This window comes from Megascapheus bottae, chromosome 28 (genome assembly GCF_031878675.1).
Source record: "Megascapheus bottae isolate mThoBot1 chromosome 28, mThoBot2.hap1, whole genome shotgun sequence".
Taxonomy (NCBI): Eukaryota; Metazoa; Chordata; class Mammalia; order Rodentia; family Geomyidae; genus Megascapheus; species Megascapheus bottae.
Window position 1 is genome coordinate 13,147,455 of NC_143536.1, and position 17,048 is coordinate 13,164,502.

Consider the following 17,048-nt stretch of genomic DNA (forward strand, 5'->3'; position numbering starts at 1 on the left):
TGAACAGGTAATTGCCCTTGAATACAGGGTTCATCCTAGCCACACGAGGACCACTGTGTGCGCTACACCACTTCAATAAGTGGCACCGTGAACACGCCACCTCTGTGTGGGACACACTCAGTTCCCATTCTAGCCTTCCTTCACTGACACAAACACGCCTCCTGTCCATTTAGCAAATGGCAACACCATCAGGGGAAAGTTCAATACATATGCTTACGTGTGTTCCAAAAGCCAGAATGAACTCAAGGCTCAACCAAACACAGGAGCTTTTGACAACTGTGTTCAAGGAGGCCTAGGACTGGCTGACATCCAGTAACTGCAGCCATAATCTGTCTCAGAACTGCTTTGCCACCTTGAGCTCCTTTGGACACAGGCAGGAGATGCTGCCAGTCTCTGGGAACTGAGCTTCCACAAGTAAAGAAAAGTCTGGAATTGATGGCTTCCTTCCATCTTAGCTATGTTAATCCTTCCAGGGAGCAGGCAGGGACAGGCCTTACTAGGCAGCATGAAGAATAGAAGCATGAAGCACCAGTAGGAGGACTGCCCACTCAATAGTAAGGTTGTTTAGCTTTTTCTGAGCAGCTTCTAGTGCTTTATGGCTATTATCTCATTAGTCCTCAGCCCCTCCCCCCCAGGAAATGACAGAGGTGGAAGTCTCGTTACTCTCATCTGAGTACAAACACAAACCAGACTATCATGCCAAGCACACAAATGTGTCATGCCCCATTTCCCCAGACACTCAGGAAAACTCCTGGGACATTGTCTAGAGATGCCCTAGGGGCTGCCAAATCCTGTTTCTTCTCTTCCTCCAGCACCCGAGGTGTTGGCAGAGCTCTTTCCCCTTCAATTTCTCCTTCCTCCCATAAGTTTATGAGTAGCAAAAGGACATATATCATCTCCCTTTTGAAAAAGCTTATGCTTGCTCACGACTTCCTTTCTTTTTTTATTGGTCATGGGGCTTGAACTCTGGGCCTTGGTGCTGTCCCTGAACTCTTCAGCTCGAGGATAGCACTCTACCACTTTGAGCCACACAGTCACTTGCAGTTTTCTGGTGGTTAATTTGAGATAAAAGTCTCACAGACTTCCATGCTTGGACTGGCTTTGAACTGTGATCCTCAGATCTCAGCCTCATGAATAGCTAAGATTACAGAGGTAAGCCACCATCACCCAGCCAAAACTTCATTTTCTAGATAAGGAAAGACATATACTCAGAGAAAACTGAATCCAGAGAACTGATAGGACAGGGTAGGTAGATGCTAACCTACAATCCAGATGGGAAATCAGGGTTTCCACCAACTCTGGAGAAATCTCAGTTTTAGGAGGACTTAGATCACTATGACAATGCTCTGGAGATTGTTCCCAGATGATTTACTTCATTTGTGAAAAATACAGTTCCTTTGATCCTATCAAGACTCACTGAATATCAGGAACCCGTCATCCATGCTACTCAGGAAGCTGAGACCTGAAAGATTATGGTTCAAAGCAGCCTGGGCAGAACATTCAGTAAGAATCCATCTAGCAAAAAGATAGACTGGAGGCATCACTCATGTGCCATGAGCAAGAAAGCTGGGCAAGGGCACAAGGCCTGAGGTCAAGCCCCAGAATCAACAGAAAACCAGTAACAAAAAGGCTGACAACAAAAATCCCTTACTAAATTAGAATATGAGTCATCATGGCAAGGATATAGAAACTAGAAACAAGACTACGGACTTTCAGAGCAATGACAGTAGGTAATCTTTAATAATTTGGTATTATAATCTCCATTTATAAACAAAAAAACAAAAATACTACAGCTTACAGAAATGGGTGAGGTAAGATTTAAACCTTTGTCTGTCTGAACTGAATTGAATATCAGCTCTCATTTTACAGTTCGAAAAACCTGTTTCATATCCTAACTGTGCATATAGACGCTTAGATTTGGGGCAAGTCATTTTACCACTATAAACCTCTATTCATCTGAAAGTGGGAATACATAATTCCTAGGTATCACTGTGCTACAAGGACTAAGTGAAACCACCCATGTAGGGTCTTCAGCACTACCCAACAGAGGGTAGATGCTAATTATTACCGCCTAGTTTCTAACCTTGAAAGAAAAATCACAAAGTCCAGGAACCAGATCCCTGATTTCTTTGGAAGCACTCTCTTTCTCCGTTAAACCAGAAGCACATGGCACATGAGGCCCAATAACGGCTGTTGACAGACCAAACCATCAGCCGCTCTCAAGAAAGAAACAACACATTTTCACAGCATGACTAGAAACGTGACTCTTAATTCCATTTGCACATCCTCCACTTCCACCAAGTCTTATTCCATCCGAAGGTATGTACAGCTGGAAATGAGCATTTCAGAAATAGAAACCTTTCTCTTGGGGCTTTACTCAAAACCAGAACAACACATTCCAAACACTTTATAAACAAATGGGAACCAAGGGCTGAGCGAAGAGGTCTCAGGGGATCTGGAGACATGAGGTAAGGGCCTTTCAAAATATGAAAGACAGCATCAACCCTGAAGGAGGTGGGGGAAGCTTCTCTCTCACACACACACTGGCTCCCCAGTACCTAGCACAAAGCATGACACACAGCAGGTCCTCAGAAACACTGTTATCATGAGGTCAACCCCTCACTACCTTCTACACCTCCCAATCCTATGAAAGAACTGCTCCCATCTTCAACTGCAGAATTTTCAGTACAAGGAGAGGCACAGTTCTAGAGCACCATGCTGAGAGAAACACAGCCTCTCCCTATTTTTCATTCTATACCGCACACAGAGCTAGACAAGCAGTTGGTAAATTACACTCAAATCATCACTTCTAATTTTCTGGAGTCACGGTTGTAGAAGGTTAGTGGGAGGACAGTGCTTTTGTGTTCAGCCCTGGGACAGGCTTCCAGTCTACTTACGATTTCAACCCATTCCCATACTGCCCAATCTGAGTGGACTCCGGTGTTCGCTTGGCTGACTTCCCAAACTGGATCACGCTGGCAGCATCACCTGAAGCGGAAGACACAAGAGAAAGTGAGAGGCTAAATACTAACTATATCTTCCATGCTTCTCCAAGTCTAAGGCCTTGTTAAATCCAGGTATGGCTGTTGTGTGTGCTAAAATCTCTCTCCCAGGAAAGTGACAACTATAGGCACATGGAGGCCATGTGCATGGCTTGTCAGTACTATCACTGTGCCATGTTTTCTGTTACCAAAACATGGTAACAGGCTGGGGGAGACCTCAGTAGTTCTGACTTCAGGATGTTGTGCAAACAGATGAATACCACATACAGAGACAGGTATCTGACTTCAAGTTGCCATTCAGATTGTACCTCCTGTGTTAGGACACGATCTAGCAGATACACAGTGGAATTAAACTGTGTAATTGAAATGTTGCAACTGGTCTCTAACTTACCATGTTTCTCTCTTTCCCTACAGCAACAGTGAGGCCACTAAACAACAAGTTTAATGATAAGTATTTTATAAAAACGCTTATGTCCTCCCCCAAAAGCAAAACAATCATCTCATCACTTACTCGGATCCATTCCTGCTCCATCATCCAAAAAGCAAAGCATAAATCCTCCTCGAAGATCCTCTCGTCTTTCTAGAAAAAGAAGCAGCTGCCATTAGTAGGCTGGTATTCACTAGAGATCAGCAACATGGGTATGAACCGAAGAAGAAGTAATGTGAAGCGTAGTACAAAAGGGTCAGGTCAAATCTAGCTTCTCTAATAGTCCTAGATAATGTGAATTAAATTTCAAAACCTTTCAGGGTATGAATCCCATCCCAAATGTGTTCCAAAGCTAATTCACAACAAAGATTTGGGGGAAGCTACAAGAAGGTGGTATATACTACCTAGTCCAGCATCTAACCATACCAGCCTAGATTACTATTACATCTGCCCTACACTGTAGACACCATAGTCAAAGAAGTACTCTATTACATGCTGCACCTTATCTATACTCCTCAAACTCAGTGGCTATCCCTTTCTCTTTGTGACTTAAATCTGGGAAAGCCTTCAGTAAAAAGGAAGCTGGCCATGACATGGCACAATGGAAGTGGCTGCCATCTAAAAGAATTACTATATGACAATTAATATATGCTCATTTTCAGGCCAACTATAGTTTGGGTGCTATTTTGTACTCATCATATTCCCTACTAGCAATGGGTCCCTGAAAGGGAATAAGATGATACAAGGTACAGCAGCTGGACTTGTCTGATTGTAAGAGTCCTCTGGCAATAAGATCCAACAGCCATGGCAAGACTTCCTCACTAAACAGGAAGGAAACACAAGAGAGTGGCTGCCATTCCAGTGAGAAGATTAAGAACTTCTTTCAATACATGTATCCTGTATCATCAACATGTGGTAACTCAAAGCAGTCTGGATCTAGCATGTCAAAGACAACAGAGAAGAGATTCCCAAACAGGAAAGGTGTTATACTAGTTTCCAAGGTGCCTTTAAAATCAACAGTAGATGCTAGTCTTGGAATCAGAAAGATGTAGACTTGAAAGAAAGACTGAAGCAGAGGTGGAAGCAGGGGAACTACGCAAGCTAACATCAACCTAAGTATAACATGCTATTCATGGTCCACTGCTTGGCACAGGGACAAAAGTAGCACTTGCTACTAAAAAGGAAGGAAATCTTCATGTATGAAAAGGACAAATGTAAGGATGCTTGTAACCTCATTCATAAGAGGATTTTTTTTTTCTTACTCTCAAGCTGCAGTTCACCAACTCTGTACAACTATTAATGCTGGCATGTTTGTTTTAAATTCTCTTTGTCCTCCCCTCAAGTTAAAAATTTAAGTGAGTTGTTATTGCCCCCTGGCAAACAGACTGGTTTATTTTAAAATGCTATTTTGAAAGGGCTATAAACCACAGTGATTTTCAATATCTCTTGGTGTTCAGGAAGCTGAACTTGCACTACAAGTACCTCTTAAAAGTCCAGGATAGAGAATCTTCCTGGAAGTACTACTGGTAGATAAGAAAACTCCTCTCCATTGCAGTGTCTCCTATTACTGGAGAGTCCAAATGAGATGTGGTGAGCAAGAACAAGTACAAGAAAAGTAGGAGGGGAAATATCAGCGTTTCCATCCGGCAGAAGCAAAACCGATACGAAGATTCAAAATAGGTCAGGCATAGAGTCTGCCGGCAGTAGAGTTCTAACTTTAGCTTAAAGCTATTTGCATATACTATGCCATAAAAGGTACATCAAACTCTAAAATCTAGAAATTAGCTTAAGTCAAATGCATCTGAAAAGTCCCCAAGATCCCTTGAAGTACCCAAGAAGCTACTTTCTAAGCCTTTCACCATCAGTTAACAGTGGCTCAAGGGTTTTTTTGTTTTTTAAATGTATTTTACGAGACTAAAAGACTTTGGTAAAGCCATATAATGACTGTAAATGTTTAGGACTATCCAGGTTTGTGGTACATGTACTAATTCCTTGGGGCAGGAGAGATTAGTTCAGAATTAACATCAACTTATAAACAAGTAGAATGGTATAATCACCTGGGGATGAGGTACACACAAACCATTTTCTGATGACTACTGAAAACCTCCTATGGTGGGGAAAAGAGCAGTTACCAATACAGATAGATGTGCCCAGTGTCTTTACTGAGCTTGTAGTCTAATGAATTCTAATTTTTGCTGCTCTCTAAAGTGATGGGAGTTAACTAAAGGAGAAGCAGTAGAAAGAAGCCACAAGAGCAAAGTGTAACATGCCTAAGAATCACCTGAAGAGCTTATAAAAACACAGAATGTAGGCTGGACCTTAGTCTGACTGCCCAGATCTAAGGTAGCGTCTGAGAATTTGCTCATGGGGAGACACACCCCATAAGAAACACTGGTGTAGCACCAACAAGAAAACTAAGCATAGTTCAAAACTATCTTGCCAGCCATTCCACTATTTATTCCTTAACAGCCAATCAAGTGAATGATACCTAAAGTTTCCAAGGAACTAAAGTACAATGGATGCGAAATTCTAAATCAAGGGGAAAAGTATAAAAACAACTGGGATTATATGCTCCCCTCCAACGGTACTTGCTTAGAAGCAAGAAAGACAAAGCCAATTTGGCTTCTTCACAGCTGTTTCAGATCCTGGTGGCAGCTGTGTACGTTTGTCAGAACTAGGCAGAAAGCTGAACTTTTAAAAAGAAATTTTTTTTTGACACAGGTTTCACTATGTAGTACAGGTGTGCTAGGACTCCCTATGTTGGTTTTGAACTTGTGATGCTTCTGCCTCAGATTCTCAAGTGAGGGAATTTTGGGAGGCATCAGCATAGCAGCAAAAAAGGCTGTACTTATAAACTCCTCTAACACTAAGTTCAGCTTCTCCAACCAAACCTGATACCCCTCCATTCAACTCCTCTTGAGTTGGAAATAGGTGAAGAGCTAGGTGTGGTGGTGTACACCTGAAATTCCAGCACTTAGGAGACTGTGGTAGGAGGATCTTGACCTTGAAGCCAGCCTGGGCTACACAGTGACACACTGTCACAAATGGAAAGAAAAAAGAAAGTGAGGAGATATAAATTGAAGCTCTAAGTTGAAGTTGTAGGTGATACACAGTCTCCTTTACAGAAGCTGTTATGAAATGACACACAGGTTCTTTATTTTATTCTGCAAACTTTACAGGCTCCAAATGAGCACTTTCATTGTTTCCATTTGTTAGCCATCATCTTCAATAACAAAAGGAATCCCTCTTTTTTTTTGGGGGGGGGGTTCTGGGGCTTCAACTTAGGGTCTGGGCACTTCCCTCAGCTTCTTTCGCACAAGGCTAGCATTCTACCACTTGAATTACAGCTGCACTTCTGGTATTATTTTCTGTTTATTTGGTACTGAGGAATCAAACCAAGGGCTTCACACATGCTAGGCAAGCACTCTACCACAAAGCCATATTCCCAGCTCAGGGATCCCTCTTAGAGGAAGTGGTACTAAGCTGCCAAAAAGATAAGAAAGTCAATAAAAACTCAATCTAGGCCAGGTACCAATAGCTCATGCCTGTAATCCTAACTACTTATTAGGCTGAGATCAGAGAATCACAGTTCAAAGCCAGCCCAGGCAGGCAAATCCATGGGACTCTTTATCACATGGAAGTAGAGCTATGGTTCAATTGCTAGAGTACTAGCCTTGAGAAAAACAGGCAGAGAGACAGACAAATAAACAAAAAAAAAAAAAAACAATCGCAGGGAGAGTACCCAGGCCTTGAGTTCAAGACCCAGGGCCTGCATTAAACAAAACTCAGAATCCGTATCTAACAGGCCCATCTTCATGGTCTGGTTGTAACTAACAATAATACTTTAGGTAAGTGAATATCTCTGTACTTTGAAAGACTGGCTCCTTTCTCTTTTTAGCTTTTTGTGGGTTTTTATTTTTTGCTTTTGTTTGCTTGTTGTTGCTGGATTTTTTTTTTTTTTTTTTTTTTGTTGGTCATAGGGCTTGAATTCTGGGCCTGGGTGCTGTCCCTGAGCTCTACCGCTCAAGGCTACTGCCCTACTCCTGGAGCCATAGCCCAACTTCCTGTTTTCTAGTGAGATAAAGAGTTTCAGGGCCTTTAGTGCCCTGGCTTTGAACCACAGTCCTCAGATCTCAGCCTCCTGAGTAGCTAGGATTACAGGCATGAGCCACCACTCCCGGCCTCAGTTCATATCTTATATCTGAGGAAAAAGTATCAATCTAGTTTTTATATAGGAGATAAGACAATACTTTTCCTCACTCAAACTATTAAAATTATGATCCCATTGCTTTTATCTTCCCTTTGAATACAGTAAAGCACTAAGGTAATAAAATGTGAAGTTCAGAATACCTCCTCCAATCCTTGCAATCTCAAAGTACTTAAGAGTAAAAAAAACTGTTTTTCCAAAACACTATGCTGCTTTCTGCTTCCATCACACCATTTAATCCTTAACTATCTTGACTGTTCCCTTAAGATCTAGTTAGCATTCTCTAATCATTTGTAGTGTGCTAATTGTCTCCCCAATTAGAGGCTAAGTTCTTAGAGCAAAGGTCTAAGCCCATCCTCTACACATTTCCCAAAGCACAAGAGGAAGAACACCAAGCTTAAAACAAATGAACACTGAGCATTTTTCACTTAAATTGAAATCGTAACTGTTCTGCAGAATTCTGCACAAGAACTAAATTTCCTTGTAGAAATTCACCCATCAAAGGTGGCATGGAGGAGCAAAGATCATCTGCTCTTTTAAAGTTCTTCCAAATACTCAGTTATGATTATTTGTTGATGGTATCACACGTTTGGATTAGGGCCCACTTTTCTCCACTTTATCATCTGTGAAATGGTTAAAACAGCCTCTGCTCTTTTCAAGATAACTGCTACTATTGCTGAAAGCACATTTAGGAGCAAACTGGAAAGGCACCCCTGTCTTTAGTAGCCTTCACGTTCTTCTATTGTACCCCTTCTTCCTGTTTCTAAATCTAAAAGGAGTCACAAAATGAGACCCTGTTTCAAAAGTGAGACCACTTTTCAAGAGAGGACTTTCAGAATTGAAGAAGTGTAGCTGATATGTACATGCTCTAAATATTTTCTTTGCTCCAAGCACTTTAGGCATGAGAACTTCAGCATCTATCTGGAGAGTATCCATAATTATGTGACATTAAAGGTTTGAGAACTGTTATGAATGTGCTGTTCCCAAGTGAATCCATGAAGAAGGGTTGATAACTGTATAGCACTATCTAACACATAAAACACACAGACGTTCAGAAGCAAGATGTTATTCAAATATGACCTCTGCCAGGTTCAGTGGCTCACCTCTACAATTCTAGCTACTTGGAGGGTAGATGGAAAGATCACAATTTGAGGTCAGCTGGGAAAAGTTAGCGGGACTTTATCTCAAAAAAATAGGTGAGTCTAGGAGCATAGCCTAGTGGAAGAGTGCTTGCATACCACATACACAGAAAAAGTTGAAAGTGGCACTGTCGCTCAAATGGCAGAGTGCTAGCCTTGAGCAAAAAGTGTCTAAGAATAGTGTGCAGGCCCTAAGTTCAAGCCCCAGGACTGGTTAAAAAAAAAAATAGCTGGGCATGGTGGTATGCACCTGACATTCCAGTTATGTAGGAACCATAAACAGGAGGATCACATCCGTCCACACCAGCAAAAACACAAAACCGGGCGCGGTGGCTCAAGCCTGCAATCCTAGCTACTTAGGAGGCTGAAATCTAAGGATAGTGGCAGTGAAGTCCTTGACACTCTTATCTCCAATTAACCACTAGAAAACTGGAAGTGGCACTGTGGCTCAAGGAGTAGGGTGGTAGCTTTAAGCTAAAGAGCTCAAGGAAGCTCCCAGGCCCAGAGTTCAAGCCCCACAGCCAAAAAAAAAAAAAAAAGGCAAAAGAGCTAAAGGCGTGGCTCAAGTGATAAGCTGTCTTGGCAAGCAGAAGGCCCTGAGTTCAAACCTCAGTACATTCCTCAGTACAATTTGCACATATATGTAGACATATATAACTCTGTATAAATACCCATACACATACCTTTCAAAAGTGTTCACAAAATAACACTTTCTCTATTTTGTCTCTAGATTTTTAAATAATCAAAAGAGGTGCTGGTGCAAATTACTGAACAACAAATTATTTTTAAAAATAAATAAAAGACCAGCCAAATCAGGATCAGACCCCAAAGCCAGCTAGAATAAGAAAATCTGTGAGACTCTTATTTCGACTAAATTTACCATCAAGCCAGAAGTAGAGGTGTAGCTCAAGTGAGCAAAAGAAGCTCAGGGACAGTGCCCAGACCCTGAGTTCAAGCCCAAGACTGACACAGAATGTAAATAAATAAATGGCCAGTGACAGTGACAGGCGGGAGCTACCGTGCCCAGCCAGAAACCAATTATTTCCTATCTTCTTGGGAACTCATTAAGAACTGGACATTAGAAGAAAAAATGTTTAAAGTCAGACTTACCAGCATAAATATCTATTCTGGTGGCATCAGCATCCCTGCAAAGAAAAGGCAAGCGCCAAAGGAGAATATGAAGTATCAGTCAGGTTAACTATAAGCAAGTTCATTCAGAAACTATTTCAAAGTACTACTATGAACTCTTACCCTCTTCTTCCTTCAGAGTCAAGAATGGCCAATAAATGGCATACTTGAATTTTATGTCTGTATTTAAGAATAAGAACTCCAAGACAGTATTTTCAAAATTAATCATAAATAAAACCTTTATTGGTCTAAGATCTTTGTCTATGAATGAGCCCAAACTTGTATTTAGTTTTATACAATAATATTGATATGCTTCCATCACTAAGAACTATTAACAATGTTGAACAGTGATTTTTTTCCCAAGAACAGCTACTAACAATGAAAGACAATCTGAACAGTGTGAGTCTCCTTGCAATAAAACATTTTGGGAAGATACAAAACTCTGACCTAGTTTTTACACACACACACACACACACACACACACACACAAAAACGTTCATTAGTGTACTGTCTTGGAAACACAAATTAAAAATCACAGCTCATCTGTCCCATTAATTTGTCTCCTAAGTTTGTATCATATTTCTCCACAATTATGATACTCTAATACACAAAGGAAGGTTGTTTGAGAGATAATTAAGTTCACTATTTTAGGTTAGGACAGAAATAATAACGAACAAACTTAAGTTAATCAAGAAGCAAAGTATAAGTGCCAATTAAAGCACTATTAAAAATATTTGTTGCTATTAGGTCTCTTGGCAGTTACAACTACTACAGAAATGTCTTCTCAAGTCTTCAGAGAGCAAAGGTCACAATGATCCAAAAAGTTTCCACTCTAAGCAGCTTAAATGCTAGAAGACTACCTACCTTGCATTATCAACCAGTTCAGCAAGAGCACCAAACAAGAATTCATGAGTAGTTCTGAAATTACAAATGCAAAGACTCAGCAAAAAAATTATGAATTGATAATGATTCCTAGTAAGCCTAAGTCCTAAATATTTAAAAGATTACAGGAGAAAGAGAATCTAAAATCTCCATGTGCACTACTGATTTATACTACTGAGTGTGTGTGTGTGTGTGTGTGTGTGTGTATATACATGCGCACATGTGTTCGCTAGTCCTAGACTGCTGCTTAAGCTCAGGGGCTGGGTACTGACCCTGAGCTCTTTTGCTCAAGGCTAGCATTCTACCACTTTGAGCCACAGTGTCATTCCCAGTTTTCTGATGATTAATTGGAGGTAAGTCTCACAGATTCTCTTGCCTAGTTGGGTTCAAACCATGATCCTCAGATCTCTACTTCCTGAGTAGCTACAATTACAGCTTATGTGACTGAAATTTCAACATCTCTACCACTCAAGATTTTGAAGAATTCCTTTCAAGTGTAACCAAGTCCTGTTATCTGCTGAGAAATGCTTATTCTTATAATTTTGAGTTGATAAACCTACTCTAAAGCATTGAAACTTTCATATGTATCAAATGTTAAAAGTAGAGATATTCCATCAGTAAAAATGTATTTTATGTTTCCTTTCATTTTGTTTCTGTCAGCTTCTATATACCTCATGGGAAGAATTATAAGCAGATATCTTATATGTGCACATCTTTATATCTTAAATAATGTAGTACTTGGATATTTTTTCAAACCAAACTTTCAGCAGCTTCCTAAAAGAAATGCTCATGGGCTCCCCCTTCTTAAAGAAGTCAACCAGGATTCCCAGAAGACCACACCAAGATGTTGTCCTTCTAAAGAATAAGAGAGTATTAGATCCCTTTAGCCAAAACTTAATCGAGTCACGATCACTGTTATTCTCTCCTGCTTTCAAAAGTAATGGTCTTGCTTTTAAACTACACAAAAGCATATGAGTTTACTTTTCCAATTCACACTTTAATTTATGCCTTTCCCAGAATAGGTCCTCATTAAATCGAATAGCATATAGCCACAAAGAGCCACCTATACAACTAGCTTGACTTTCAGCTTGAGAAAATACAAAATCACTGATTCGTACACTTATCAATTTTTCCTAAATATTCAAGTCTGCTTTTTTTTGCGGGGGGGGGGGGGAAGTTTCAGCCAATACACCAATTTAATTTTTCTAGGAATTTAGGGGACAACAATATTAAATAACCAGCATCTAAAATCTCTAATTATATCATTATACTGCCATGTCCTCATACTGCTATAAACTATAAAACAGTTGTTTATAAAATACTCAACTGAACCATCCAGGAACCGTAGATTTTCCTCAAAGTTTTCTAAGAATAAATTTTGAATTTAAGTCTACCAGCTTCTAAAATTTTAAAAAACTTACCCCCAATGAGATCAGTGAACATACCTGTTGCTAAGAATCAAAGATAGGAGTTATCATCAAGATTTACAAAGTAGAGTTTGCATTTTTCTGGCTAAAATGTACTTCTTTTCTTTTTTAGGTTCCAGATGGGAACTGGAACTCAGTATCTGCTGTTTTTGCTAACTGGCTAGAGCTCTACAAACTCAGCCACCTTCCAACCTCTAAAATGCAATTCTTAACTATGCCACAAGGAAGAACTAAATTTCTATAAGCAAACTTGCCTAAAAGAGCCATTTGTTTGTATTTAACTCTCAGCTGGACATGCTGGTGTGGTACATTGCTTGTAATCTCAGCACTCAGGTGGACGAGGATCCTAAAGTTTAGGTTAGCCTGTGCTACATACATATTGAAACTGTCTCAAAAACAAAAACATGAATCTAAGATTTGCTCTCCAGCTTTGAGTTGTCCACTAGACTGATTGATAAGTGACTCCTAAGTTAGTTTTCAATACTCTGCATTCTTTTCAGAAAACAGCTGCCTAAAAATGCAAAATAACAAATTCTATTGTAATATTTCCTACTTAAAAGTGAACCAGTACTTTAATGTTAAGTAATCTCAGAAATATAGCTCCTGGTGAGGGGGGGAAAAAAAAGCACAACTATACTAATAACAACCACAATATCCAAATGTACTAACTTTAGAATATGAGGTTAAAAAAATGAAGTTTCTAGCCTTTGGTGGCAAGAACAGTTCATAGGAATTATCAGAAAAATCAATTTTGATACTTCTACCACAAAGACATGGAAACCAAATCTAAAATAGCAACTGTATTTTGGCACTACCTATTCCTGAGAGTTTCATATGAAAGCAGTATTTAGAATCCAGTAAGCTCTCAAAAGGGTAAGCACAAAGTACTCCAAATTTTCAGTGTTTTGTACAAAGTTTAGAAATGTGCCTTTACACATGTAAAGAAGAATTCCGCATGTAAGAAAGAATTCCAGAGGCCTGAAAAAAAATTCCAAAGTCTTTCTTGTCCTACACACTATCAATGCTGGTCCACACATACATATTTTTTTTTTTTTTTTTGCCAGTCCTGGACTTGAGCTCAGGGCCTGAGCACTGTCCTTGGATTTTCTCAAGGCTAGAGCTCTAGCTCTTGAGCCTCAGCACCACTTCTGGCTTTTTTCTATGTACGTGGTACCGAGGAATCGAACCCGGGTCTGCATGCATGCTAGGCAAGCACTTTAACCACTAGGCCAAACTCCCGGCCCCTACACATACATATTTTAAATAAGCTAACAGATACCTTTAAATGCAGCAAGAGTATTTTTGTGATGGCCATGCATATGATACAAAAGGCCTTTTATGACAAATTTTGGTAACATTAGATATCTAGCTAATTAATGATGGATCTCTCAGGTGCTAACATGATAGTTGGAAATATTTCTTAAAATTGTAAATAACTGAAAGCATACCAACTGCAAAATTCCCTTTTTAAAAAGATACATATTCTACTAAACAGTAGTATTCATTTTAGATGGCATTTGAGATAGCTATCAAAAGAATTCTTTTCTTCATAGAACTAATAATTCTTTGCATGTGATCCAAGAAAAATCAGCCATCTGGAAAAAGACACTTATTTTTATAAACTTCCGCTTTCAACTGGTCATGCCATAGTAGAAACAGTTTTTGCAGCTCAGCATTTCCAATGACAAATTGGGGTGTAAATTAATTAGCTTGTTCTGTAAGGAAAATGATCTAAACCAACAGATTACCTACAAGTCCACAACACAGTGACAGTTTTTGCTGAGTTCTTAGTTATGTTAAACTGCCTTAGTTAAAAAGCCACTGACAGCTGTAAGGAGGCAGAGGATCACAGTTCAAGGCTAACCCAGCAGGAAGATCCATGAAATTCTCTTTAACCACCAATAAAGCTGGAAGTAAAGCTATGGCTGAACTGGTAGAGCATTAGCCTTAAGAAAAAAAATCAAAAGCTCAGAGACAGTACTCAGTCCCTGAGATCAAACTCCAGAATTGAGACAGACAGAAAACAGACAGACAGACAGACAGACAGACAGACACACAGACACACAAAGTTGTCTCTGCTCTTAGTAAAATTCTAGAACAACTATTTTACATTCAACTGGCTTGTAAATGATAAGAAATTGAAGTCTCTGAGTTGACAGTGTCCTCTATGTTCACTTTATATATTACTAAAATAACTTAGAAATATCCTAGGTCCAAGAAAAGTTATTCAATGTGCAAACAGAGACATTGCAAAAAAGCCATGTTGGAGGAAGAGGGCTAAGAAAAAATAGGAGTATTGTGATCAAAATATAACACATACGTATATGAAAATGTCATGATATAATTATGTGCAATTTAATAAATGCCAATTTAAAAATGTTTTATATGGAAAAAAGCAGCCATCTTAATACTTAAGCATCCTGCTCTATCAGACCACAAGGTGGTATGGCAAATCAAGTGATTCACATATATACCTTATACTAAAGGACATCACCACCACTACAGTAGCAACAGTATTCATAAAAATCCACCACCAGGGGCCGGGAGTTTGGCCTAGTGGTAGAGTGCTTGCCTAGCATGCACGAAGACCCGGGTTTGATTCCTCGGTACCACATACATAGAAAAAAGCTGGAAGTGGTGCTGAGGCTCAAGAGGTAGAGCTCTAGCCCTGAGAAAATCCAAGGACAGTGCTCAGGCCCTGAGGTCAAGCCCAGGACTGGCAAAAAAAAAAAAAAATCCACCACCAAAGAGTACTTAACAGTATAAAATGCCTTTTATGAAAAGACTCTAAATTTACTAAGAATTTATCTGCCTGAGTGACTAAAATCACAGCACACTAACTTAGCTACTGAGGAAGCTAAGATCCTTGAGGATCGATTCAAAGTCAGGCCAGGTAACAGATTCTTGAGACTCTTATCTCTTACTAGTAAAAAGCCAGAGCAGAAGGATCAAAATTCCGAGTCAGCCCAGGAGACAAATCCTCAAGACTCTATCTCTAATTTGTAAAAAAGTCAGAATTGGAAGCTTGGATCAAAGAGCGCAGTTGTAAGCAAAAAAGTCAAGTGAGCATGAGGCCCTCAGATTAAGCTCCAGTTTTAGCACTAGTGAGCTACTAATACTCCCCATTATTGGATGCATACCATGTATGAGCTAAGAACTTTATATCATTTGACAGTGTCCTTATAAGCATCACACTATCAGATGAACTCCACAGAGGAAGAAGAAATTGAAGTTCAATAAGCTGATGTCCAAGGACCTAGATATGAGCCAGTGAAATTTAAGGTGAATTAGCTCCCAAGACCAGACTTTTCACTAAACCGCAATGATGTCCATCCTTCTAGTTTGGACTTTGCAAGTCTACATTAAATAGGAGGTAAACAAGGCATCATTTCTTTCATAATTTATAATTTAGCAATAGTGCAGATGTCAACATATTTTAAAATTGTCATGTAGTTTAACATTTTAACAGAAAAGAGAAGGTACTATAATGTAAGAGCAATCTTTCTTCCCTAAAAGATGTCTCACTAAGCCACTTAACACAAGAAAGTCCATTTTCCAACATTATAATTAACATAACAAGTCATAGCAGGTGAGAATTTGAAATTTTTCATTTCCTCTGAGAACAAGTTACCACAACAAAGAAATCTCAAACTTAGTTACCAAAGAAAACAACTCAGATGCCAAGCATGGTGGCATGTGTGAAGATTCCAGGACTGAGGAGACTGAAGTAGAATAAGGAGTTTGGGACCAGCCTGTGCTACCTACTGTCTGAAAGAGAAAAAGCAAAAACAAAACAAAACCTGGTATATTGCTATTTTCTTCTGTTAAGACTAGACACATTCAAAAGCAAAATGACGTCAAAAGTCTCAAAGCTGTTATTCAGATAGGAAATCCCAGACCTTCTAAAATGATAGCCCAACCTTACTATGTTAAAGCAAGTAGTTTCACTTTAAAATGGGTAAGTAAAATTCACACAAGAAAGTTCTCCAAAATTACCTTGAACAAGTAACTTAAGTGATACTTGATTCTTTGCCTTGACACTGCCCACTTACCATTAATAACCTATGCAATAACAAAAGAAAAAAAAAAGGGAAGGAGAGGGCCAGGAATTTGGCTGCGTGGCAGAGTGCTTAACTAACACACACCAAGACCTGAGTTTGATGCCTCAGTAACACATACATAGAAAAAAGCCAGAAGGATACTGTGGCTCAAGTGGTAGAACTCTAACCTTGAGAAAACTCCAGGACAGTGCTCAGACCCTGAACCCAAGCTCAGGACTGGTAAAGGAGAAAAAAAGAGAAAGAGAGAAATAGCTCAGAATTCTCAAAGTAGAAACTCACTAGCATAGGCTAAAAATAAGATCTTTTATTAAAGTGTAAAAGTGCTTTATGAAAAAGCAAGCAAGCCCACCTAGGACCTACTGCATTAGCATTTTTTGTTTAAAAGCATTACCCACTGAGGACAAACCAATCTTGTACTGCAAGGTACCGCTCCTCTGACACTCAGCAGATGTAACCACTGGCACATTATCACTATGATTCTGTTTCCTCAAATATAAAACAAAAATAATCACTAATCCACAGGTGTTGTTTTTAAATGACATTTATAACAGCTATTGGCATGAAGCAATCAACTGTTGACACTATTACTTTATTGTATAAAACCTATGTCCAAGATGGAACAAGAACTCAAGATTCTGAAAGCCATTTTATGGTCTTCCAATATTTTTATAGTCTCTGATCTACTACTGTTTGAAAATCCAAAACGAGGTTATTCATGTAACAAAATCATTTATAAACATCTATGACACCTTCATGTGAAGGCCTTCTATATGCC

At 39.4% G+C, this 17,048-nt stretch overlaps 1 protein-coding gene across 2 annotated transcripts in view; it reads right to left on the reverse strand.

Moving 5' to 3' along the window:
• The window catches only part of Morc2 (MORC family CW-type zinc finger 2), a 35,815-nt gene that overhangs the window by 16,950 nt on the left and 1,817 nt on the right, over positions 1–17,048 (reverse strand). For both annotated transcript variants that reach the window (XM_090320475.1, XM_090320474.1), the window contains exons 2-5: positions 10,768–10,821; positions 9,886–9,920; positions 3,514–3,582; positions 2,898–2,988 (exon numbers count right to left, since the gene is read on the reverse strand). In XM_090320475.1, coding sequence (XP_090176601.1) covers positions 2,898–2,988; positions 3,514–3,582; positions 9,886–9,920; positions 10,768–10,821 — 249 coding nt within the window. The remainder of the gene's footprint in view (positions 1–2,897; positions 2,989–3,513; positions 3,583–9,885; positions 9,921–10,767; positions 10,822–17,048) is intronic.